The sequence below is a fragment of the Atta colombica genome, unplaced genomic scaffold (assembly GCF_001594045.1).
Source record: "Atta colombica isolate Treedump-2 unplaced genomic scaffold, Acol1.0 scaffold222, whole genome shotgun sequence".
NCBI lineage: Eukaryota > Metazoa > Arthropoda > Insecta > Hymenoptera > Formicidae > Atta > Atta colombica.
In genome coordinates, this window is record NW_017259319.1 from 297899 (window position 1) to 325791 (window position 27893).

Consider the following 27893-nt stretch of genomic DNA (forward strand, 5'->3'; position numbering starts at 1 on the left):
TCTTCCGCATTTTCCAAATGACTGTGCGGTTTCCTATGGATAAATATTAATTAAAATGTTGTTGAATGTGAATTTACGTTTTGTTAAATGTAACAGTTTTAACAGAACCTGAAGAAATATTTAAATTTTAATGAAAAATTACTCGAAGAAAGATAATTAATTTTGAATCGACGAAATGTCGTTGACGAGGCAATTTCCTAAAATGTCAGAACGGCGCGCCCAAAATCGGCGGTCGTAGCGGTAAGAACGTGCATCAAAAGTTGCAAGTTCGTCAGCATCGAAGAAGTTATTCGTTTACTGTAATGACGTCATCATCGGAAATTGCGTCGACGCGCACGTGAGGATAATCTCGCGGAATTAATGACAGAAGCTACGTAGCACAAAAGTTATTCACATCTCTTCTTTTTCGCTCACAAGATTTCTCATTTATTCAATGCAATGTAAGGAAACTTTGCGAAAGAGTGCGAAACAGTACGTTGGTAGAATTCTTAATAAGAAGCGGGTACTATCGAATTCACCTAAATAAAATCACTGCTGAGCTTCTTGATTTTAGGGGAACATTGACTATTATTAAATATAGAAAAACGAAGTTCTAGAGTCTGCTTTAATTGAGAGTGATGTGTAATTATTAACTCGCTTTATTTTTACGATATCGGCACAATGAACGTTCGTGTAAAAACTACTCTGAAATTCTGAGATTTAATTTCAACTTGATGAATGGTAGCTGGTTTTCGTAATGGAAGTATGTAATCGATTCATCCAGTTGAATTACATGGCTCGTGTTGAACTTTGTTCAAATAAATCGGCTTTAATTATCATTGAAATCGGCAAGAAATAGAAGATATTGTTAGTTCTTAGGGAATGATTAAGGATTAAGCAACATTCGCACAATGCATAAACGTGAACGTATTTCGTCGTGGTAATATCCAGGAACTACCCTATGAAGTATGACACGTGATAATGAGGTACCTTGCATATAGCCGTGTTGCAATGCCAGGCTTTACTGTAACTTGCCATAGCCGACAACGTCAAGCACAAATTGCACGCACCGAAAGCTCGCCGAGCACTTGCGTTATGATGTTTATTTAGTATGATTACTATCGTGATGTATCAAGGATAAAATTGACAATGCATCCAAGATTCATTTGCATTTAGGTACGAACAGAAATTGTGAAGTAGAATGTAAAAAAGGATAGATCGAGCGCTTTTGAGGAAGACGGAAAAGTACGCCAAGTGGGATTTATCTCCTACGAAAACATAAACATAAATTCGACGGGATTATAGTTCGCCTAGTTTTTATCTAGTATCTCTATAAATCGCGGAGAGTGAAAATATACGTGCATATGAGCGTTACCCATATTCGCGTACGTATCTTTGTTTTTATATATTTTTATATATAAATACGGAATTATATACGGATGGTTACATATTTGCTTCTTGTCTCTTCAGTCAATTTCTAATGCAACAATGACGTTTGTTACAGTGTGTACTTCGTGCGATTGTACATGTTTTTTTTATCACGTCGAGATCGCACTTATATGAATTAACGAGTATCTGAATATATATTTATTTTAATTTTTACCACTGTTTCAATGAAAAGATATATTGAATTTTTTCATAGAAAAAGAAGATAAAAACATGGAAAAAACAATTTTGCTGAAGTATCTAAAAAAATTTAGGTAGATATATTTGAAAATAATTTTGTTAGACTATGCAAATAAATTTGTAGGAGAAAAATAAATAGGCACGATGAGCAATACTGCAAAAAGTTTTAACAAACCAATTTGAGCGTTCTACATAATTATTTTGATGATCCAACTAAATTATTTTCAGATTTATATCTAGCTTTTTATATCTAGCTAAAATTTTAGATAATTTAACTTAGATAATTTTATATCTAGCTAAAATTTTAAATAATTTAACAAAACTGTTCTTTTTACTGTACTATTTTTAAAACTAAAAAATCAAGATATAGCGTATTATTTTATTTTATTATAAGAGAAAGATAAAAAATTTTTAGATAACGATTACTTTTGAATTCAATGATAAATTTTAAATGATGATGGGAATTATTAAATGTTTCTACAATTTACGTAATTTTATCGATTGAAGCAATAAGTATAATAATAAGGTAATTGTAAATTTGAATTAATCGGTTTCTAATACTAATATATGATTGAATGTTTACCTTCGCACATTGTATTGTACATATAGTTCTTAGGTCATTTTTCCTCTACAATCTGTGTCACAGCATCCGCAAAAACCAGAAACAAAAGTGAACTCAAAGATGTATCAAAAGTTTAGATAAATGACATTATTAAAAGTAAAATAAGTCTTTGAACTTTATTACAAACTGATTTATGCATATTATTTCTAGAATTTTTCCCATTTTTTTAACTTTCTTTGTGACAACGCTTAGATTTTTTTTTTTTATTACTTCTGACTTAATTCTTTGAATGAGAAATAGATTATGGACATTTCTTTATATATTAATTGACACTTTTATGTTATTTTCTCTATGTTTAAAACTTGTTAATAATGTCTTTATTGTATTTAATTTATCTTTTATATTGTTTTGACTTAATTTATACATTTCAACTTTAATGTAACCTGTCTGTTTCAATTTTAGCTTTTATTTTTTATTTTAACTTCATATTTATTTATTAATATTTGTATTTATTTCATAAGGAATGATCCAAACCATTTTCTTTTTATTTATATTTTCATTTATTTCATTGATTCTAACTAATTATGCTAATTTTGTAACTTCACTGCTGCTGAACTCTATGCAGTCGGAACGTTCAATATTCTTTGAATTTTTCAAATAAATAAAAATCATCTTATTTTAAACAATACACATATATCAACATTACTTGATAATAACCATTAAGCTCTCCTAATTGAAAATAATTCCACTTTTTTAAGAAGATTCTACTTTCTATTTTACAGTTCGAGTAATATTAATGCCTCGACATTTCACTTCGAGGAAAATTTATTCAAGTTGGTCAAAGAATTAATTAAGGTTAATGGTTCTGGAACATCTTATATAATCTGCATCTCGATCAAACATCTCAGGGGAAAACTCGGAAGTTTCAAATTTCTTCTCCTATTTCATAATTTAATTTAGAAAATAATTTAATATAACTCATTAATGTCATAATAAAGCCGAATGTAATACCCAATAAAATTTCGACTTTAAATCAACATTTTTAGGATATCGATTTAGTGCTTATTGTTAGCTTTCTACGAGAGCTAGTAAGTGCCAAGAGGAAATATTTTCATGGTGCGTTCTGCGAGTTAAAAATAATATGCGTAAAGAGTGTGCTATGTCCATTTGTCTCTGACACCATAACACCATAACGTTTGTCAAGAACAGTCTCGAACACGAGAGATGACAGTGATGGCGAAGCCACGAATCAGTTTCGACATCGATTCTAGGTTGTCGTTTTCCCAAACCGTCACACGAAATTTCAATTCAATTCCCGAACGACGAATGAGAAAAGTCGTTTCTGAAACCGACCGCGGTTATGACTTGTCAAAGTGAGATTTTGTCACTCAAACTTCTCTCTTGATATAAAAAAAAAAAACACATAAAAAGAGTAATATAGTAAGAATACATATCAATGTATTTCTTTGTGTACCAATCGCATTTGAACAAAAAAATTGTTAAAATACAAGCATTGATGTGTTTTATATTCATGTAATATATTTATGTAATACATTTTTTGTATTAGAGGCATTGTAAATGATTTAAGATCTTCAAGGAAAAATTAATGGGAAAATATGGCATCCCTGCACAGAGATATCGCCCGGTAATTGCCATAGCTTTCGAAAATTCTCTTAAATATGACAGATGGGAGAACGGCCGAGAAACTCGACATGAATTTCGTAATGGATCTATCATAATTACAGGACTGCATTTTCGACTAATACCGCGTGAAGAATAACGAGAGGCTCTCGCGGAATGAAATTGGTATTAATGATAAGTGAGGAAGTATCGAGAACGTATCGAGAATTGATAATTCGGACTGCGAGTCACTACGACAGTCACATACATCAACTGATGGGCATATATACAGGTATATGTACGCTATACATTGTGGAACCAGTTTGCAATTGGAATCAATACATTGGCGAAACGGTTTTCTAATATCTCGCTTTGATGTCTCGTCCGATTTTATCGAACCCATCGATTTCTTCAAACACAAGATGGGAATTATACATGACAATCCCAGCGTGTTGGAAGCCTGATCAAAAGCGTCACACAAGACAATCAAGAAAAAAACAGTAGACAACTATGAAGAATTCACGAATAAATGGAAAAGAGTTAGTAGTAAAAATAAAAAATCGATTGATGAAACAATTGGTCTTCAGCTTTATGATGGAGCTTGGTAGTATGCTGTTCACAATTCCCGCGCAATCTTAGGAAAATCGCGCGAAGCACCCCACAGGGAGAAGTCTCATTATCTCTGACATGTCAAAAACTTGGACGAGAAGAGTCGGTGACTTTTCCCGATGCGGTATCGAGAGCCGGAGATTGAATCTGCCGATGCGCCATGAATATTCACGAGGACGCGGATGTCATTTTACGCAGTTCATTCGGCGTTTTGGTGTAAGGTGAACCCAACAATGGAAAGGTGCAATCACTGCTAGTTATTTGTGTATTAATCCTGAATAATTGGCAGCTTCGGTAGCGGTATTATCAGTGCTTGTGATCGTCCGTTCGACTCCCGATTGATAGATCACTTCGAATTATGAATTCTTCGAACTCTCAACGGTTAATAAACTCGTCAGTCTCGATGGATTAACACTTCAATGTCAACGTGGACATTTTGTTGAAATGGATCAGATCTCCGCAGATGCGCGCGCTCGAATAGAAAATCCATCAAAATTCGTCGATACCATCGGTCAATTCGAGTACAGCGCTCATTGTGGAATTGGTGGAGAAGAGCGTAATATTTCACGTAGCCTACCATCATTGTAGGACCAAAGGAGCCGTTCGAGAGAGGCTTATTGCGCGGATCCTCTAAAATATGCATCACCGACGGCGTTTACATGTCGAGATACGTGGTATGCTATGTAACATGCAGCACGCCTTTACAGGCTAACGCGATGTACTGGTTGCCCGACGTATCCAAAATTCAAATCACGCGGCACTCTTCCTCGAACGACCCTTCGTAAATGTGGACGTATAAGCCTGTGAGATGTCGAAGGCGCCCATAGACATTACGATTTTACGAGGGAACATAGCGACCGCACTGGTGTCTGGCAAGAAACCAGCAAGAAATGCATATGCATCAAATGTATCAACACGTAATAAGAAGACATTATCTAAGTGAAAAATAACAGCAAAGAATCGATTTCGATTGATTATATGTAGTTATTTCGAAACTTATTTATGATCTACGATGAAATTTCTTAACTTCCTATTTAGATGATCGAAATGGATTATTAGGAGATGATTTATCTAAATATAAGAATGCATCTAAATCGGCAAATTGTTGAAAAGTAGATGTCGAAATTGATGTGAAGGTGTTATCCGAAGAATAACAAACTCCTATTTTTCCAATGACCCGACGACAATAAAACCTGTTGATGGCTAAGTGTAATTGCAAAGATATGTTCGACTAATCGATACGCGAGTGAAAGTGCACGCGCACCATTGGCGATAATAAATATACGGAAACGAGAGCTTTCGAGACATCGAGAGCCCCGCTAAATGATTTAACGACAACAAAAAGTAAAAAAAGTGCGTGTGATCCGTGAGAGGAAAAAGAAATGGAGTCTCGCTGTATAGATCGCCGTTACACGGGTGTCGCCCGACGAAAACGTTACGCGACGTCGTTTGGTCGTCCGTGATCGAAGTAGAGTCGATCTTGATTATTTTTCTTCCGTCGTCAAAAACGAAACAAACGTAGGACAGTCAGCAGTGGCGCCGAGAGTATAAAGTATCAACGGAAAGTATACTTACAAAAAAGTAAAGACGTATAATACGTGTAGATATGTAATATATGCAGTGTAATATACATCATAAAATAGATCAAAATATACATTATTTTATATCAAATCATTAATAAGATAATTCTGTCATTAAATCATAAGGTATTACTTACTAATTGAAAATATAATTTGGAAGCTGAAGCTAAAAAAATTTTTATAAGTAAAAAAATTACACTAAAATATAAGCTAAAATTCCTCGATAAATTAACTTCAAAATTTTCGACTTTGTAACATAATAAAAATCTTCCATTTGTTAGAAAGTAATTTTAACGAAAATAATTTAGCGAAAATTAAAATCTTAAGAAGTAAAAAAATTTACACGTGATTTTGAACATCTACGTGTCTATGTGAGCTTTTATTCCAAGCTAAATGTATACTGTGTGTATATATTACATATCGTGTAAACAGTAACAATTCCAACCGAAAAGAAAGGAAGAGGTGTGTCTGGCTGGTGTGCAGGCAGGCATGCTAAGAGTTACGTTACCTAGGGTGAGCTTCTCGCCAGAATCGGGCGGCAGGGTGAAGCCCAATAGGGCCATGCTCGATATCAGCACGCAGGGCACGATCAGGTTGAAAAAGTAGTAGAGGGTTCTCCTGCGTATCTGTATCGTGAACGTGACGTCAACGTACGGCTCCGGGCAGCATTGATATATTAATGTGTTCTTCTTTCCCGGCATACCTGGAAAAAGTGCCAGCACCGATGTACACGCCGACATATCTGTCCAAGGGACTACATATGACATGGATACATTTCAACACGGCGGAGTATAATCGCTTGCCTATCGATTGTACTCCTCGATTATATTCCAATCCTCACTTTCTTTTTTTTCTATGTTTGCTATTATATTCCAACCCTATTTTTCGTTCTTCTGCCGAGAACATAATAAAGCACTTGCCTATAAATATATCACTACCGCTATATCTCTTTATTATTGCTACCTTTGTCTTCTTTACTTTTTGTTACTATATATCTATATTGTGTCTTGAGGGGACTAAAAGCCCAAGTCATAAAGTTGGGTCTATCTATCATCCATCCATCTGTTTTATCGCGAGGCTACGAACTGGTGAGAGAGCCGTAAATGTTGTCAAGTCATGGCGGCACCCAAAGATTCGTGCGAGCGAGTCACGTCGACCTTTTTTTATAACAATTTTTCTATGGTTCTCGCGGCCTTGTTTTAAATTACCTTAGGATTACGACTCGACTCGTAAGGAACAAAAAGACCTTGTGGATTTGCGAATTTCCGCTTCCATTCCAGTCCATTGCGACGAGTTAAGCTATTGGTAAAACAAAACTTGCCATCCTCGCGAATTTTAAATACGATGCATCTGTCGATGCATTTTCTCGAAGATAGTGGAAACTAAAAACTAAAGGAGATCTTTGACCGTTCTATATGTTTTTCATGGATGGAGGATTTCTTAATAGCTTCTGATCAAACGGGCTCTCGAATCGATCTCGAACATCGCGGAATCGGACACTCACTTGTTGCTGGCTCGTATCTCAGAACACTTTTTCTTTGTATTTCGACGCGTGGACCACGCTCGATGCATCTGCCTCGAGATAATTAACGTGTTTCCGAAAATACAACTTTAAAACACGACTTTAGGGGCAACACTCTTAATTACGCACATCGATGTGTCGATTGTATCGACTATCAACACAGAAGAGCATCGAATGTATCATTTTGTTGGTCGAAAGCATCGAGCTGTGTCTATGCGTTTTATTTTTTGACAACGTAATTGAGTACACTTTGTCTCTGTCACTTCTTAAACAGCCGGAGTTTTATTAATTAGCTTCAAATTTTTCTTCCATTTATCTTTTTTATTTTGCATAAAAAAAGATTACTTCATTCACTTCCATTAGATTCATTAACAAAACAGAAATATAAGTGTATATATCACTCATTTATTACAACAACACAAGTAAAAGAATCATTAAAATTTTGAATCATTAAAATTTTGTAATTAATTTTATTACAATTCGATTAATTTTAAAATGCAATTTTAGTGTAAATAGTAAATATTACTATTTACTACTAGCTATAGATAGATAAAATATGTTTTTTTTTAATTATTTCTTTTTCCCTTTGTTACCACTTTTTTGCAAACAATTAAAAAAATTTCAATTTTTAATTAATGAAAAAATTTTTAATTGTGTCGTTGTTATAGTAAACAAGCAATATGTTTCAAAATTATTTTAACTAATAAATTATTTTAACTAAAAAAAAAAGCACAATGTTACTTTTTATATTTTCATTTCTTTTTCTCTCTTGCAGTTTCATTTCAGGAGAATGCACTTCTCTTTTTTAAAGGCTCTCTCTCTCTTATGCGAAAATCTTCAGGGATTTTTTCAAGCTGCTAGACCAAGACTATCATAGATTCTATCTCTCTTTGCAGTTTTGGCGTGTCGACAATCCCGAATCCGCTTCAAGAAAACCGTCATACATGAAAATAGCATTTTCCGATGCGAGCTCAAGGAATGCAGTCGTAAAAGAACATAGCCAATAAGTGACGGGTAAGAAAAAGAAAGAATACAGAAAGGAAAGAGCGCTATGCTAGGTCGCTATAGAAAATCACCGCCATAAAGTCATACGCCATTGCGGCATCACCGAGACATGGAGGCTTCATAAAATCTTTCGATTTCTATTTAGTCGCGATCGTGATTTCGCGCGAAATGAGGAACTCTAGGATGACATCGAAAGGAATAAGAGAAGAGAGAAGGAGAGGAGAGGAGTTGCGGTTTCTTAACGGCTTCCATCAGCATTCCTTTACACATCAATGACGCTGTTTCGTATCACCAGTGAAATTTGCGTTCCAGAATTCAGTTGAGAAGCTGGAACGAATCAGGATGACAGAGATTTTGTTTAGCAATATAGCCCCTCTTCTTTTATAAAAGCTAGAATTTATCACAAAAGGTGGCGCTAGAATAAATGTTAGAATGAAGTTTACGAAAAAATATATAGAATTTAAAAAATATTTTCGCTGAATAAACAAACAGTAGTATGATTCAAGATAAAAAAGAGGAAATTATTCAGTTTTTTAAATAATGATATTTTTTTTTACAGAGTTGAGATGCCAGAACAAATACATTTATATTCGTGAATATTTAATAAACCGACTTCATAAAGACACAGTCACAACTTGAATTGTGTATTCGTATTATTTCTTAGTGCGATGCATTCAATATGTGACGCAAAGCCAGTTGGAAGCAGAGAACGAGCTCGTTAAATTGTGAGTACAAGTTTCGGAAATGAAGAATGGCTTTTAAAAAGTATACGAGATCTCATGCTTGCGCTGATATTGAACATAACCTGAATTAATAGTTATCTTGTCTGTGTATGTAATAAAATGCGGATGAGAGATTATACATTTAGCTGTTGAGATGTAGCCGCGTAATTACTGCCCGAAAATAGAATCGTTGAATTCCATAATAGCTCCTTGCAATATATTATTGCATTCTATTCGTAATTCCGTTCCCATTCCGTACTTTCACAATGTACACGCTGTACAAACAGATTCGCAAATTGCAACGGATTAACGGTAGATGTATGTATATATCATTGTGCATATGTGTCGAGAACACACGAGGATGAACGCGAAACGGCCAGAGAGAAAATTTAAATTATGTCAAACTGACTTCTTTCTTTTCTTCCATATTTATATTAATCATTTTTTCTTCCTAAAATAATTTTATGGAAGTGCAAATAAAATCAATTATTATGCATACACAGAGAAAAATGTAAAATAATATACGCTAGAATTCTAGTAAATTTTATTAGAATCAGTAAGTTCGTATATAGAAACAGGCGCCTACTTGTGTTAAAATTTGCGTTACTTTTTTTATGCAATTGTTGTATAATCATGTAAGATATTTTTTATATTTTTGTGAATTTCGAGAGTTATTCGTGTTTAGTCTTGAAAATAGTACGATTTATTAATAGCTGAGATTTAGTTGCACATTTCGGCCGATTTTCAGTTTGATTCCTGCCCAACCCGCGCGCAGTCTAAATGCCGATCGACATTTAGGCTGCGCACGGGTTGGTGAAGTAAGGGGCAGGAACTAAGCTGAAATTCGGCTGAAATGTGCAACTAAATCCCAGCTCTGAATTGTGCTTTATTGTAAAGTAAATCTGGAATGGATTTACTATATTGTAATGTACTTTTTACCTTATCTCCAGCATTTTTACTTTCAGGCAAGTAAAGTTTGTCAAAAATTTGGCAAAGTATTTAATACAAAAAATAGCCAGAATTTTTATTTATTTTTATTTTTACTAATCTTGTAAGATAAAGATTATTCAACCTTTTTTTTCATGTAAAAGCGAAAATATATATTAAAAAGTATGAGAGTGAATTTAACACCATAAGTATTAAATATCCATGATGTTAAATTTACATTACGTTGGTTATTTATATCAACATCAGTGCGGTGAGAATTATAACATCGCATAGTATAATATTTATATTAATTTTTGATATAAGTTTAATAATAATTAAAGAGTAGCCTTTTGACTGATATTTCACCGTTAAAACAATGCATCAATCAAATTTTGGTTTAGAATTTCATTCCAATCAGCAATTTTTAATGAGAGACAAAGTGTCATAAACAATCGTTGATATTTTAAGCGTTGCTCTAATACATATTTGTTTTAAATAATATTAATCAAATAAAATTCTTAAAAATTTTTATTTATCCTTTATATATATATAAAGCTTTTATATTTGAAGCAACGTTTTATACTTCCGCATTCGCTGTAGAATCCATTCATTGACGCGCATCGAGTCGATTCGAGATTTTATTCTCAGCCTTCTATAGGCACGTTTCTTTACACATACAAATACAGACACAAATACACGTGCCAATACAGAGGCAAAGTCTGATTGGCAGGTAAACTTGCTCAATGAAACTCACCGATGAGGTACCATTCCCCGTTCATGATGAAATCGGATAAGTCACCACCCTCCTGTGAGTTGAGTACCAGATCGAGCTACCAAGGTCAAAGTTTGATTAAGACGGGCACGTATCTACATGATAGGGACATTCCGTTAGGTAACTCGAAGCCGAACGTATGCATGCAGCTATGAATTCCGCTTGCATCTACATCTACTCTACGAAATGATGCATTTGCAAACCGTTACATGATAAGGCGTGCAACGGGAGAATCCGCTCGGCCGTGGGGCGGTGCGAAGAAGAGACGGTGATTTCTCTCTCGTGAAGCAGCACCGTGCGCGCCTGGAAAAGCGCGTTAGTGCGGCCGACAGGCGGAAAACTGGCTCTTTATCGTTGTTGAAAATTGCTTTTCACATGGTCAAGAAGTTCTCATTTCTGACGAAGTGTTCATAACTTCCTCGGTTCTACCACGAATACACGTAGCAATCACATGGCCGCTTTACGCGAAAACTTGTATCGTGTGCCGTTGTAAATGTTTAATAAGGCAATATACGTGCGTATGTATATATATATATATATATATATATATGTATGTGTACCATCTCTACTAAAAGTTGGAGAAACGGAAATTGATTGATTTTAATTTTCGAGGAGTTTCAGACTATTATACATCTCACGATACAAAATTTTCGAAGATTCAAAACATTTTTGCGATAATTCGATAAGTTCTTTATCCAATAAGTTTAATAAAGATGTTAATCTAAGAGCAAAAAATAAAATCAATAGTCTTTATTTTTCGTATCATACATTTTCCTGGCGATAAATATTAGTTTTAAGAACAATTTGATTCATGAGATATGGCGCTTATAATATTACTCCGCATAGATATTTTAATGTCTGATAAGAGCTAATCAAAAGATTGTACAGTCTGCTACTTGTCTATGCGGATATCGCGCTGTACAATTATATTAAAATAATTAAAACGAAATCTCGAACAAAAGATTCCTGTAGCTTCCATCTCTTCTCTTATCTACGAGGATTGGAGGACGGGAAAGTGACGATGTTGGAGATATCTTGAAAGGATCTTCCATTCTTTTTTAAGTCCCGTGTTGCTCGCCGGGTATCTGTTGCTCTTTGATCTACAGCCAAATAGGATATGGTTTGGCTGATTCCCATGGGCCATTGAAGGCTTCAAAAGAGCTCTTTTTCAATGGATAGAATTACCCTGGATGATTCAATATTTAATCATTTACAGAAGCGCGTTATCGTAGAAAGATCTACGTGAATCATAAACCGAATGGGATAATTTTATGTAAACTCGTAAGTATTTCGATATTTTCAATATACAAGTCTTTGCAAACGCAAACGCCTTTTCGTTCCTTTTCGTTTTTCGTGATACCGGCGAACGTTATTTCTTGAACGAGAGATATTATTATTCGTAAAGACGTTATTTTCCAATATTCCTGGGCACAATGAAGGTAAAACGAATTTGATAAGACTTCAACAGTCCTCGATGCACTTTCGAGCAGTACATCTTCTTTTTCTGAATATATGTGCAAAGATCCGCTCGTATACTAAGAAAATTGTAAAAAGGTTCTCTTGGAATGTAGCAATCACATTTGCAGTTCGATCGTCACCGATTACGTCGCATTTATTTTCTCGTTCTCAAGAAGATTTCTTATTCGGTCATCGACTTGTCCAATCAAATCAATTCGTTCATCCTCTTGCCATCGTCTTTTCTCTTTCCCATCCAAATTGATCTCTCTCTCTCTCTCTCTCTCTCTCTCTCTCTCTCTCTCTCTTTACCTCGATTATCTCCCATAATAATTCCCGGAATAATTTCGACGAGCAAATACCAAATTGCCAGTTACATGGCAAATGCTTGTATCGTGAATTCGTAGCGAAAATTATGACAGATACACCGGGCTCATAAAGTTAGCCCCTCATAATTCATTGCGACACGTATATTTTGCCTTCATAGCCCAGTTCAACCCTTATTCACGAAGCGGTTACATGTGGTTTACTACGCCAACGTGATGCATCGGGAATGGACGTCTCAAGATGTAAATGCAGGCTGTGGAACGGCGCCGCAACCCTTTAACTAATTAAATTCAATCTTCATATATAACGCCTCTTATCCGACAGGCTTAATCAAGCCAATGACGTTAAGAAGTGGTCCCGGAGGATCGGCTTCTTGTATGTGCATTCGAGTGTCTCGTCTAATAATCATAGTCTCTCGAGTGATTACATTTGGGAATGAGCCGCTTTTCGCTGTCGACCGCAGATCCCATCTGTAAAATCTAGAATCGTAACCGGTATAATTATGAGCCAGTTCGATTTTCTGCGTACGAATGTACCTTACAATGTCGTGCTTTCATCAATTTGAATAAACATTGCATGGTGAGTATTCCCGTATAAATACGTAATACCGAAATACGAACCTATAAACCTAAATTATATCGGTTTCAATTCACACTGCAAATGAAATGCATGCATGCAAACATTAATTAGTAATCAGTTAGAAATGACGCTTGACGTCATTTCAATTGCAACGTAAACGATAATTAAATGAACGCTCCGGTATCTTTAGAGGTGTACGGAGGTTATAAACTCGATCTCCGAGAGACCTTTTTATTCACGAAACTCTCTGAAATATCGACGCTACACGGTCGCTTTAGCGACCGTCAGCTTGGAGAGCTTTCAAGAGTTACTCGCGCATTGAAGATGTAATTTTACGAAATAAGATCACATCGAAAAAGTATGACGGCAGTGGACTTGATGCAGAGGAAGGATCGTCACGGTCGAAGCACCAGTCACGCTCGTGTCTCGCGACGTACAATCGCGACTATAACGTTTAAAGCCGATTCAAACAGTGAGCACAATTAATCATGCTCTCTCTTATAGCAAAAAGAGTCACAGTAATATCATAATAAAATCTTAGTGACGAGCGAATGGCCGCTTTGTCACAGTTGTTTGTGATATCGCTACGATATCATGTAACTGTGATAAAAGTTACCTCTCACTTCTGTGACATCAAGGTAATAATATGATGTCGCTGTGACCTTTTAATAATCTCACAGTAACATCATAATTTATACATGATTATTGTGAATTCATTAGGATGTGAATGTAACTTTATTTGCTATGGAGGCTTTATTAACGAGTTTACATTCACGAGTTTACACGAACTCACATTCAGGCGTTTACACATGTATACATGTACAAACATACACGCGCATGTTTCCTCTGTGATTAGGAATCGAAACTGTGAGCAATAATTGTTTGGCGAGTTCAATTCTCGATGCTTCGGACATGAAGAGTGCATTTTACTCGCGCGAATGATCGCGGAATATGTATTTGAAAATGATTTTCACAATCGGACAGCATCGTAATCCGAACTCACCAAAATTACTCGAGTTTCAATCCCTGTTTTGTAGTTTACCGATGCGCGAACACGTACACACGAACACGTGACATAGGAAAACGGGAATGGGAATCTGCGTGTTAGCGGTGGAACATCACCTACGCGTCGTCAAGAAAGCATGCAAGCTACGTCGCGCCACGACACGAAACGGCCATTAATTTCTGTACATATATATACACACACATGACATGCGACACACACACTGTACAGACATATCAATCAATAACAGTTGATGTTGATTCGTTGAGTGACGGAGGGCGAAATGGATCGAACAAAGTACGGGTGTACGACATATAGACGACAAAAGTCTTCAAGTTTGGCATAAATACAAGTATATAATTTATGTCATATGGGGGGGGGAGAGCAATCGATATGAGTCGAGGGCAGGGGAGGGGGAGGCAAGGAGAGACAACGTTTATATATAGCAGAGTAATAGAAATGCGCTCGGAATGCATTTCAATGGGGGCAGTGCAACCTGCAGCGACGGTGACGGCGATGCAGCGGCGCGTAATCGGGAGATCGAAAACGAGCTACGCGTTTCGGCACCTATCCCATCGGAATCACGATGGATTACAGCGATCGTAAATTTCGCGAAACGCATGCGTGCGTGCGAAAACGTGTATCGGGTGTCCTCGCCATTGTCGAGAATTTCAGCTCGATTGGATTGAGTGTTTAATAGCAGCATTTTAATTGATCCTCGTCCAGCCTTTAACGAGCTCTACAAATACGTTTCCGGAGTTCATTGGAAGTTTCTGAAAAATCACAGTTGCGCCATTGATGAGAGAAGTGTGGCGGTTCCTCACAACGAAAAAAAAAAGAAAAGAAAAAGGACTTTCGTTGCATGCAATTGAATTGTTCCGGTCGATAAAGCTCGACTTCCTCGACAAAGCCATAATTTAACGAGCGAGACTTCCGAATGTTTTTCAACATTTTGAATTCACCGAGAAGGACCGAAGTGAACTCGCACGAGAAACATGCAAACGAGCTCGGTATTGATCACCGAATCTCGGGCCGATCGTTCCGCTCGTAAATACTAAATTCGCGATATATATTCCACGGGCGCGCGCATATATGCACGCGCACGTGCGTACGCAGTTTGTGCTTTCAGTTCGAGAGAGTCGTTCCTGCGTGATATTGAACAAGGTAAGGGCTAACCAACATACGGCCTATCGCATCGTTTGATTCCTCGTGTAGAGCGTGATCGATACGCGCCACTAAAATATGCAACAAAAGCCTCTTTTCTTATTTCACGCCAACATTTTAAATCCCGTAAAATAGGGAGGACGAAGATGAAACGTTATTTCCCCGACATAAAATTCCTAAATCGCAATCTCTACCAATACTTTCCGCGTTATCTCGATTTTTTTTTAAGTGCGACGCAAGAGATGACATCCATGAGATATTTCGTTCGTATAAAATAGCGCGTAACGCATCATGAAGTTACAAAGGTCACGCGTGTTCATCGGTCGGTTGAATGCATGTTTTTTTTTCACGCGCGAAATCGCAAAAATCGAGTTAAAATCAAAGAAGAGGAGAGAAATGAAAAAAAAAAAAAGAAATTCCATCGCTGTCACCGCGTCGTATGCTGCACTGCGAAAGAAGAGCGGCGGTAATGGGCACCGCCCAACATTGCGATGTACCTTTATGGACATGGGGGAGTTGGGGATTTTACGATTCTTTACGATCTACAATTCTCGTCCGACACGCAAATGTGAAGAGGGAAGAAATCGCCCGCCCTCGGCGCGTGTCTTGTTGCCTTGGTTCTTTCAACGAGTCCTCACCGATGCGCGAGGGCGCATCTTATCATCAGTCCTGTGCTCTCGTGTGGCAATCGATTTGTGGATAACGAGCACGCGACCCTGTGATTTCGCGATTCTATGACTAATAAAAATCGATTGTCGGAACGAGACGCCGATGCCACTCGAGCCGAGACAGCACAGAGCGTGCCGTGTGCGGGCGATTTTCTCGAGAAACTGGGATGTCCAACTTCTCGTCGAGTAACACTTAAGGGCTAATATAGAAGAACGCAGCTTAATGTATTCATCGAGAGAGGTCGGTACATCTCTATTTTTTTTCTTTTTTTCGGCACGTGGTCTTACATGAGTGCCCCAGCTCGCACGCACCGCACGTTTTTACGTAGAGGACGTTTCATTACAGCTTGGTCTGTAATTCGTGATCGAGTGCGCCGAGGGGCACGCAAGTAAGAGCGCATCCGAACAAACGCGTTCGCTTCGCGCCTATGAGTCGCATATGATTATTCTCGTCTCGCCTTTAAATCAAGATTTGTTATCTCTTGGTGATAAGTACTGTCATTGATTTTACGAAATTTCGTCGTTATCGTTTTGTTGTTTTGTTGTGTTAACTATGTATCTTTCGTTGTCACTGCAAGTGGAAATTGAGACACATAAAATGAATTCTAATTTTATCTTTTTATCTCGAGATCATCGTTATAATGATCTTATCTTCAAATCAAAATAAATTTCATTATACAGCGTATTTATGTTGTATATGCTTAATATAAATAATATTTAACTTAATATTTAACATGTATTATACCTTTCACAATAAAATATAATCTCGCATGTAAAGTAATTGTTTAACGCAAATTAGAAATATAAACTATTGATTCTTGATATCATTTTCTATCGATGATAGACAAATCGAAAATGCTCGTAGTGCGGATCAATACCAGCTGCTCAAAATAAATGTCCGCAACTCGCATCCCGTTGATTTACTAACCCCGGGATTTCAATTCGAAGCGATCGAGAGAAACGTATTTCGCTGCAGTCAAATGGGCCGATCGTCCGTCTTGTCTCGACGAGAAATAAATTCCGATAGCAGAGAATCGGAGAAGCGATGTGTCCCCAGTCGTGGGGATGGCCGAGGATGCGATGCTGATGCACTTCGTAGGGATACGCGACAGGGATGAAAGAGTACTCGCGGGAAACGCGAGACATAGTGCGGGGGAAGAAGGAATCGAGCAGCTGCTTCAGGGAGAAATGTCGTTGCACACCGCGGCGCGGCAGGAACATATGTGCAACAGGTGAAAGGCAGGTATCGAGTACCTCGTTTATTTCCCAACGTCTAGTCTTGTCCAGGCAGAGAAAAATTTTATTGTCGTCCTATCCCGCAAAAACTGCGCGTCGCACGTCACAAATCGATTAGAAATGTTAAAAATGATTAACCCGTCGCACTAGGTGATATACGCGGAATTTTTCGACTTTATGTCCTCGTATCGCAATTTTTTGCTCCGCTTTGCTTTGTCGGTCGATTACTTTTGTCAGGCATTTCTCGGCTGTTTCTCGTTCAATTATGCCTGTGCGCGAACGAGAAGATTGTTATTATCATCATCACAGAAGGAGAATGCGGTGGTCATCTCCTGGCAAATTTTCGCGATTCCTATCGGAATATTATCCAATTAGGAACAACTTCTCTATGGTGCATATAGAGAAGATGACATTTGGAATCTCTCGCTTTAAGCGAGACTTTCCTATACCTACGGCGATGATTTTCCTATACCTACGGCGAATAACTTTGAGTGCACTTGTCTATTTGCATTCTCCCCATCTTGATCTTCGAATAGGTTCGAATGAAATTTTCTTTGCCCTTTGAATTTTCGGAATAAACGAGCTGGAGGTGAATGATGACAGGCTAAATTGTCGTGGAAAGATCATTTGTTGAAGCGTATTTCACGTGGAGTGAATGTGGGTGATACGAGAGAGAGCGGCAACGAATGAAAATCTGCGAGATTGTTCGCAGTCTATCATTCGCGAATGCAAGTGGCATGAGAAACGTGCGCCTTGTGTCGCTTGACAACAAGAAACCGTCATGTGGTACAACCACCGTGCCTACGTGTAGCACAAACCGCAAGCCGCCGATCAACATATGCGCGAATATTTATTGACGTGTTATGCGCTTAGTGAAGATTAGACACGCGCGAGTTCGTAATTTGCGAGACGCGTGTAACCCCGGGTTGGCTTTAGTAATTGAATGACAGATACTGTTCTCCCTTTCTTTTCCTCGTAAAACGTAAGTTAGTGGAAATTACGGTTTTAATTTTATGGTTTAATATTGCACGCACAATCGCCTTACGGATTCAATTTATCGGTCTTCGCATAATTAATGAAGGTTCGCCAATCTGCATGTTATTTACGCGAGTCAAATTAATGCAGAATTATTGCGGCAACTACGACATCGCTCTTCCGATATGTACATAATGTGTACTATGAAAACGATACAGAGCTATGAATATTTGTGTATTCAGTTCAGGGCTCTTTCATGCCAGCTTATCCCGGTCGACGTAATGAACACATAATTAGCATATGTTCTGCATAATAAATGATAATAAATGATCGACAAGATTAGAGATCTTTAGGCGATTTATTTGATATTTCCACTTGCAGGACATCAAGAACGTGTTTGATAAGGGAAACGCTCATTGAATAATTAATTTGCTGCATCGAAGAGATCGATCTTTTTGAATGATCGTCTCATAACGATAACGACAAGAATCTCTCGGTAAGATGAGGGCACGCTGATATGCGCGAAGCGAACGCGAACTTAGCCTAAGCTTTGTTCAGCGAGTACTCATCCTTTGGATTCTCCGTTATAGTTTTTTTCCCATTACAGCAGTTAAATTTTTCCGATCAATGATCGATTCGATCCGTGTTCCTCTAAATTGTCATATTATGTAATGATAGTCTTGTTATGATAGATATTACTTTCATGTGAAACAAAATAAAGACAGATATTTAAGTTTTTTAAAATTAAAATACTTTTCTCATGCGCGACATTTTTCTTTCAATTAAAGTCACTATTTTGATTATATGTTAATAATATAATTAATCCTTTCTCGCGCAGCAAGTTCGCTAACAAGTGTCCTGTAAACTAAACTCGAAGCAGACTCGTAATTTTTGTTGTTAAGATTGCGATGTGAAAAGTATTACCAGCAGATTGTTATTCGTGTTGACTATCTATCAAGTGATTGAAGTTTGGCCGATTACAGGCTGATCGGATATATTATTCGCAAGTGTATCCAATATTCAATTAATTCTACTGTGTTCGTCCCTTTCTCTCCGTAATTCTCTCTAGATGTACGTGTATGCGTTTAGTATATAATCGCGTGTATGCGGCATATCTTGATCCGCACATTCAGCGGTTCATTGATTTGTATTGTCCATTTGCCGTGGAACAGACTAAGGATAAACTCAGTTTACGATGACCTATAGATAATAGATAGTTTGCGATTAACGCCGATGATGGTCTAACGTTGACTCACGATTTCTATTCTATCTTCCATATCTGTCGCGGAAATTTACGACTAGCTTATCAACAATACTTTATAACGTTGTAAACTGCGAGGAAACACGGTCGTCGTAAAATAGCAGAGCTCACTCACAAGTTATATTTTTTTGCTAATAATTTCTCGGAGAATCCGACATCAAATTGGGTATTTTAGCACAGGAGTGGGGGCATATATTTGAAATATACTTTTATTTGAAAAACAATATTTGTAAGACAATTGTATTTTAGCAGAAAACATGAAAATATTTTGTATTTTGTATTTTGCATTTTAAAGATTGATAATCAATTTTATTATTTGACTTCCAAAATACAAAAAACTTTCAATCTTTCGATTTTAAATATGAAATACGTAATACTTTCATGTGTACTTCATTGAATACAAAATACAAAATACAAAATACACTTGTATTGCAAATACTGTGAATTGTGTGCAAATACTTTTAAATAAAAGTATTTCAAATACATGCTCAATAGATGTTTGATAAAATCGATTAAATGCTGGTAACACTTGTCGCGCATAATTTGTAATTATGAAATCACCGGGTGATTATTTATGGAACTACAATATATTGATGACGTACTGTTGCATCCTGCTGTATTAGCCAAATGTTGTCAGGCAGTCGAAAATTATTGGCAACACATGTACATTACTGTGAATTGCCAATTAGGAAAAAGGTCAACGGATCGAAGCGTTTCAGGGGTGATTGGCACGAGGATCGATCGAGAATTAGCTTTCGTGTCGAATCGAAGTACGCGTGCGACCAGGACGGAGAATCTCAAGAATGGGGACTCGCCTGTCGCTGGCACGGAGACGTCACTCAGCTATTGACTCCACGGAAAATAGGAAGTTCAGTCTGGAACTAGTGGATCGGCAGATTGTAAATGATTTGATCTTTGGGCGGTAGCCAAAACATGTATGTTCGCACCGCTGAATCGATAAAAAGAAATTGCTCGGGCAAGATGAGAAATAAAAAGTTTAGGGGATGAAGAAAAGCTCGATTGAAGAGAGAGAAAGAGAAAATGAGAGAAGAAGAGAGAAGAGGAGATAGAGAAGGAAAGAGAGCAGGGGGAGAGAGAGAGAGAGAGAGAGAGAGAGAGAGAAAGAGAGAGAGGCAGGAAAGGGTCGGAGTCCTCGCAAATTGTTCATAAACGAAATGGCCGGAAGCGTCGGCGATGACGAAGCGACCGGAAAATTGCATGGAACAGGAGCGTCGTCGTCAGTTATCCCGTCGAATAAACGCGAGCGAGGTGTCTGTCTTTCTCTCTCTCTCTCTCTCTCTCTCTCTCTCTCTCTTTCTCTGTTTCTCTCTTTCGCCTCGGATAAATCGACTCGAGAGGAAAGTGATCCTTGGCTGCTGCTGCTACTGCTACTAGCGCGATTACGTAAAGTGGTGCGTAGTCACGGATTACACGCGAGCACTTTCGTAATCCGCCATCGACACGAGTAAGAGGGGCATTAATTTCTTCTCCTTTGATCGTTTTTCCTGATTGACGTAATTCTTTCATCGGGCAGCCTTCACGTTATAGATTTTGATAATTGGCGTCATTTTACATTGCTAATTTGTAATATCACGGAATTAAACGAACTGTGATTAAAATGCTTTTAGATTTACGTACTCCCTGATCGTACTTCCTGATTGTAAAAATTATATTAGGCAATCTGTCGCGTTACCGATTATTTGATTAAGCGTTGAATCAATAAATGTTTTCTTACAGTGTGGAAGGTGTGACTTCGTTCAATAATAGCAGATTTCACCCATTATTCGATTGCATATTTTATTAATAATTTGAAAGATTGATATTACCTGTCGAGTTAGTGACACAGGTCGATATATGATCGGACATTGATCTCTGTCCTTGCAGTAAAAAAGATAAGAAGCAATACTTCTACGTGAAAAATCAGCTTGTAAGAATTTAATATAGCTTATAAGAAAATGGATATCTCGATATACGTAACAAACGGTAAGTAAAATGTCTTCTCTTTAATAGTTCAACGCTTAAATAAAATCTAAATTAAACGCTCGAAAGAGTTCTATTATCTCTCGATATATTCGCAACATTCCTCAATAACGCTTGTCAACAAACTACTGAATACTTGAATACTATCCAGCTTCGAATCGAACTAATTCCGAAGCAGCGGAATACACAACGCGAAGTGCACAACAGGCTCACCTTCCTCTAGCTACGAGTTATCGTCGTGACAAGATATGCACGTCATGCGCAGCAAAGAGATCACCGTTACATGCACGAGAAACTGTCGAAGCGGTAAAAGGTGGGAAATAGAAAGATTGTTAGAGATATTGAATAGATATGAAGCGTTTACATACAAGCATGCGTCCTTAATCATCGTAAAAATAAAAAAAAAATAAAATAAAATAAAAGGACGGAAAGGAAACTCAATTTGGAAGTCAGGAAATCGAGAAGGAATTAGAAAGAATCGAGAGAGGACGATTATTCGAAAAAGGAAGCTGGCGAAGGATAATCGGTGCGGAGTCGATAGTAGAATGGCGTGGAATGTGCTCCATGCAAAATTGTTTCCCAGCTCAGACATAATCACGTGGTACCCTGCTTTGACTGGTCGATGTATATGTGTGTGAAGCATGTATAAGTATAGGTTGAGTAGGTTGTGTATTTCGCGATTATCCTAACACTTCTCTACAGTTTGTATTTTTTTTTCTCGCACGGGGAAACACGGAGGGTAATATAAATGTGTAAATGCATATCAATCCCGAAATCATCACGTTGTCTTTTCCGTTGTTTTCTCTATTTCTCCATTTTTTTTATCGTTTCACTCTTTCCCCATTCTTTTCCTCTTCATTATTTCACTTCATTATTCCACACTCCTCGTCGTATATATTATGTATATATATATGTATAATAGCGAAAGCTCTCATTTGATACTCGAAGAAAAAGCCCGTGAAAGCAAAGTAACACCGGCAAGCGATATCAGCCCATCATAGCGCCTTCCTCTACGTAGGAAGGTTAAATGTATATGTCGACACCATTATATAAAATTCAACATAGCTATAACCAATTAGTGTGCTCAGATTGCGCTCGTGACGTGGTTGCAAAATCTTGATTATTTTGATTGTGTTCATCAAACAAGTCCCAGCACTCCGAAAGAAGATTCACGATTGATTCAATTCAGTGCGCAATTAGAATGAAACATTTGAAAAAAAAAAAAAAAAAAAAGGAAAATGAATCAAATTAATGTGTCGATGAAAAGTCAATTTAACATCGTGTGGCCTTGTTGCGAAATGCAGACAGGCATCGTGTGAAAAATCAAAATTTTATTGTCACAAATAAAACGCGCACCAACGAATATCCGTCGGAAACAGTAAATGTTTATGCTCGCCTCGTAAAACGTTGCCGCGTCTCTGCGGCATAGAGACCACGCCCGTCCATTAACTGCGCGTTGAGTTGTTACTGGGAGTTGAATAAATAAATTTGTTTATCGGAGCAAAACTAAATTTTTATGCGCGGGCGTTGACAACGTGATTCTTCGTTTGTATTTGATCCGTTTTTATGAGTACAATCAGACAATCCCCGTCTCCGTTGAGATAGGAAGATATATATATCATTCCTTTATTTCAAAAGTGACATACAAAAAAGTGATTTTCGAGTTATTACTATGAATGAGTTAAATAAATATTACTCTATCAATCATAAAAAAATGAATTAACTTAACTCACTTCAAAGATTGTCAAAAGTAAAAAGGATGATTTAAAAAAAGTCGTTACATTCAAATAGAGTAACTTTTTTAAGAATTACGAAACGAAAAATGACAAAAATAATATTTGATTATATTAAGAACAAATTCTTTTTGCCGATATTATTTAATGGTCAATAATTTTTTGTCAAATAGAAGAACAATTCTCCTTTTCTGGAAAACTCCATTTTTTGAGTTGATCATTTTTGAAACAAAGTAATATTATCTAAATCCGATTGAATAAAACAATAGATTCGCGGGAATAGGCAACTTGTGTATGCAAGTATAAATGATGACAAATGATTACAGCGATGCTACTACTGAGCATGAAGCCGTTGTGAAGCTAAAATGAGCGTGAAGTTGAAATGAACTGAACTTAATGGTGAATGTAATGTAAAAGAAGCTCCCGTTCGACTTCATCTGCGGACGAGTTTAATAAAATACTTTGAGCGCAAAGTGGCGGCGTTGTATAAAATATAAAAAAAGTACGCTTTTATTCGAAACAGTTTGAAAAATTTAAAGAACTGCATAATATTAAATACTTCGGCCGAGTGATCGATTTCGGTGGCGAACAGATATGCACCGTCATCTCGCCCGACGTCCTCATTATTAAAGGCAAGCATCGATCGGAAAATCGTTCCCGTCCCATGCACGTTTTATGAGAGCCGCTAATAATACTCCGGTCCGTCCGGTACGATCAACGGTGATTCGAAAGACATTGATCCCTCATTAAGATTCCATTATTATCGAGTTTGCCTTTCGGTCGGTGATAAAGTTCAATGAACTATAATACGCAAGCATTTTACCGTCAATTTATTATATGCGATATTATGATGTCGAAACATCGGAGGGAAAGAGGTACAAAAGTAGAGATTATTTATTATTTAAGCGTGAAATTTATTGGAGAACTGATTTTACTTACGGACATGTAAATTGTATTAAGTTCGATCATTTCTTAAAGAGTACGTGCGCGACATGATCATTGCACGTAAAAATGCTTAAAATCTCTACGAATTTAAAGGTATTATTTATTGTTAAAAAAAACCTATGGAAATTGCGCATTTTTACAAATAAAAATCGATTTGTGAATACAACTTTTGAAATGTATTTATTGCTTTATTCTATCAAGTTAGTTAAATTACAAATTATAAAAACAAATAATTGACTTGTGAATACCTATCTGAATTGCAAATGATTGATTTGTGAATATCTAAATTGCTGAAATATATCTGAAACGTATATATACTAGGATAAATTTCTATCTGTGTTGTAATTAAGAGATAGATGGATGTTACGCGAAATGACACGAGGAACTTTACACGCATTTAGACAAATAATGACCAAATGTATTGCCCTCTGGAAATCGATGAAACCACGACTGTTTTGCGGAAATACAGGGATTATTTATTGCCTGTGAGATAGCCCCGTCTGAAAAGCAATGGTAGTTTTTTAGTCTTATCGACATCGGCCGTATTAAAGCTAGGAGAACAAAGAAGAATGACGGAGTGTTTATAAATTTATCGGCAGTGACAGCGAGGAAATAGTTCGACGCGCAATTTATAAGAATGCTAAAGTATGCACCTTATTTATCATCAAAGTGTGCGACAAAGCCGCCACGTGCGCTTAATGATTTTGATATTATTAAAATCAATAACGTCGATGAATCGAGAAATTATCACAAAATACAACATAAGTGTAAAAGAGAGTAAAAATTATGTATCATTTTTCATTACTTTAAATTTCAGTACTTTACGATAATAATTTATTTAATTGTTTAAATAACAATATTCAAATAAATAAAAAATATATGTGTGTATATGTATAATATGTATGATGATTAATTTTAGTTTCGATTTGGTTGATTTTGCTTCAACAAAAATATCTTTTTTAAATTACAGTAATAGTACTAACAATGAATTTTACTCATTCGTTAAAAATTTTACACATGTTTGGAGATGTGTGTATATGTGCGATACTTGTTCTCATTTTGGCGCATTCTGTTGCCGTGATAAGTGCGTTATCTATCTGTTAGCGAACATTCGTTGAGTTTTACGATACGGTGCATTAGCGACAAACGGAAAATCACGATTTGTCATTTTTCAGTTTGCTTTATGATCCAGCATTACCAATCGTCATATAATTCACCAATGTCACGCGTCGATAAATCGTTATCATAAATTGATATGATTCTTTCTTGCTTGCAAATCATAAGATATATCGCAATGAAAGTATCGGACAGTCCATGTTAAATGTGTAGATGTCTTTTCATATGTCAGAAGATATAATTTCTTATATGAAACATCCTGTCGTGAAAGGATAATAATACATATAATTTTTCTGCTATCATATCACTAAGTGACTGTTAAAATGAGAATGTCAAAAGTTAATAAATTATGCATCACGTTTAAATATATTTGATAAGATTTTTCTAAACCAAGGGATTGTGATTTCATGCATCGTTATCGAACAAGGCATAAAATAAAATAAAATAATTTCAAAAATTAAATATTAAATTGAAATTAATAAATTAAATGCATTAGATTGCAAACTAACGGAGTTTCTTTTTAAATCAGGTAGATTTACGCACAATAAAATATCCAATTCCGTTGATTTTCATTAATTCTATACATCAAGGAGTGATTTCGAGCGACAGAATGAACTAGCGTGTCTCTACTCTCTGATCGTGAATAGTTCTTTGTGCAAGGGTCTCGAGAGGTTGAAAACTGTCACGGACGTGGCAAGTGTCGAGGCCGGGTCGTAAGTAAAATGAATTTAACATTTGGCGTTTATATGCGGCCTGCAAACTATGCGTCGTGGGAACGAGCTCGACAAACTCGACGTTGTGAGTTAGGCGCGACGCCTGGCCGTATGCGCCTAATATCTGCTGTACAAACGCGGCTTTTACTACACACATTGCGATGACTCGAGGATGCTAGTGCCAACATTTATCGCTTACGTAATGGAGAGAAGCGGAATTACTGAGAGATTGCGCCGGCCTGCATCCCGTCAAACTTTATCGGCGTTTTATATCAATGCGAATTTGATAGTTGAACGTGCAAAAATTACGACAGCTTGTACGAACCTAAAATTTGGAATTATTCACACGTTGGCAGACCGCCAGGTTCAAATTTGAGATTAAGTAGATATTAGAGAACTTATGCAGCCCCGGAATTAAATGATGATTTTGCATAGAAGTTTGATAATTGATAATTTGATAATTGATGAGAGAACTTACGGGCGATTAAATCACGACAAAGAAACAAAGATGAATATCTTTCTCTCTTCGATGAGATCCTCTATGTAATTTTCTTCAGCGCGGAAATGTCCGAGTGTAAATGTCGCGAAGAACGTTATAGGAAAGACCGTTGAGGATATAATTATCTTGTAACACGAGATTGGGAAAAGTACATTGCGTATTGTATGTGTAGCGAATTGCTTACTTTAGAAGCAGGCAATGGTAATTTATCTAGAGCCGCGGATATAATTATCGTTGACAACGCACGTTGAAATATCTGTGATACAATCTACGAGAATGTTGAGATCGTTCCATTAACTATAGTCATCATGGGTTATCCGCAATTCACATATAATCGAATATAGCTAGTTTAACAAAATTTCATCCTCGAAAGCCGCGTTACAAAATTACATCTAAAAGTAAGCTTGCGTTTATATATAAAATAAAGCGATGTGCGAGGTAAACTAATCTCTTAGTTATCTCTTGTATCATACATAATTAAATGAATTAATTTTATTTTCTCAACCTTTTTATCAAAATGTGATATTAAAACATTACATTTAATTTCGATCATTTCTCTAGGAAATGTTAAATGTAATTGACAGTGGGAAGTGGTAAATGTGGTTCATGGACTGTTAAGAAATTTATGCGACAAAGTAATTACGATCGAGCAGAGGTAACCACGTGCTTTCTGACATTATAGAATTGATGCCGTCGGTTCGACGCATGGAAATAGCGTTTCCATAATAGTGCGAGGAAATCGCTCCATTAACGATGATCACCTCAAGTAACCCGCAATTTGGAAATAATTGAACAGGGCACGATCGAATCCAACGATTTAAGCCATGCGCCATCAGCATATTTCCGCACGTTAATCGACATTTCACATGCTGCATAATTTATGCACCGTGTGCATAAAATAGGGTATAAGTCTCGATCTATTTTGCGCAACAAAATATATATGTAAAATTCGTTATACTTTTGTCGAAGGATATTAAATAATAATTGGTGATGTCGACTGATGTTTATAAAGTGACGTTTTTCTTCTACCTCGACGGACATATTACGAAAAATGTTTCGAAAGAAGAGCCAACTAAAATTTTCAATGTAAATGAAAAGTAGCGAAAAACGTTGGAAACACGGCAGGATATAATTCTTGCGACGAATGTTCTCTTTTGGAGTGCTGGGATCCCTGACACTTTCCTATTTTATTTCATCTCTTTCCTCACGCGGCACTCGATCTAATTCACACATTACAGAAAACGGTGCGTGTGATACGTGTGTCGTACGTGTGTAACATGTAATGCTATATATCATATATATATATATATATATA

At 36.7% G+C, this 27893-nt stretch overlaps 1 protein-coding gene across 1 annotated transcript in view; it reads right to left on the reverse strand.

Moving 5' to 3' along the window:
• The window catches only part of LOC108687962 (neuronal acetylcholine receptor subunit alpha-7), a 252606-nt gene that overhangs the window by 83383 nt on the left and 141330 nt on the right, over nt 1-27893 (reverse strand). The window contains exons 6-7 of the mRNA XM_018194009.1: nt 10907-10982; nt 6485-6679 (exon numbers count right to left, since the gene is read on the reverse strand). Of these exons, the coding sequence (XP_018049498.1) occupies nt 6485-6679; nt 10907-10982 (271 nt within the window). The remainder of the gene's footprint in view (nt 1-6484; nt 6680-10906; nt 10983-27893) is intronic.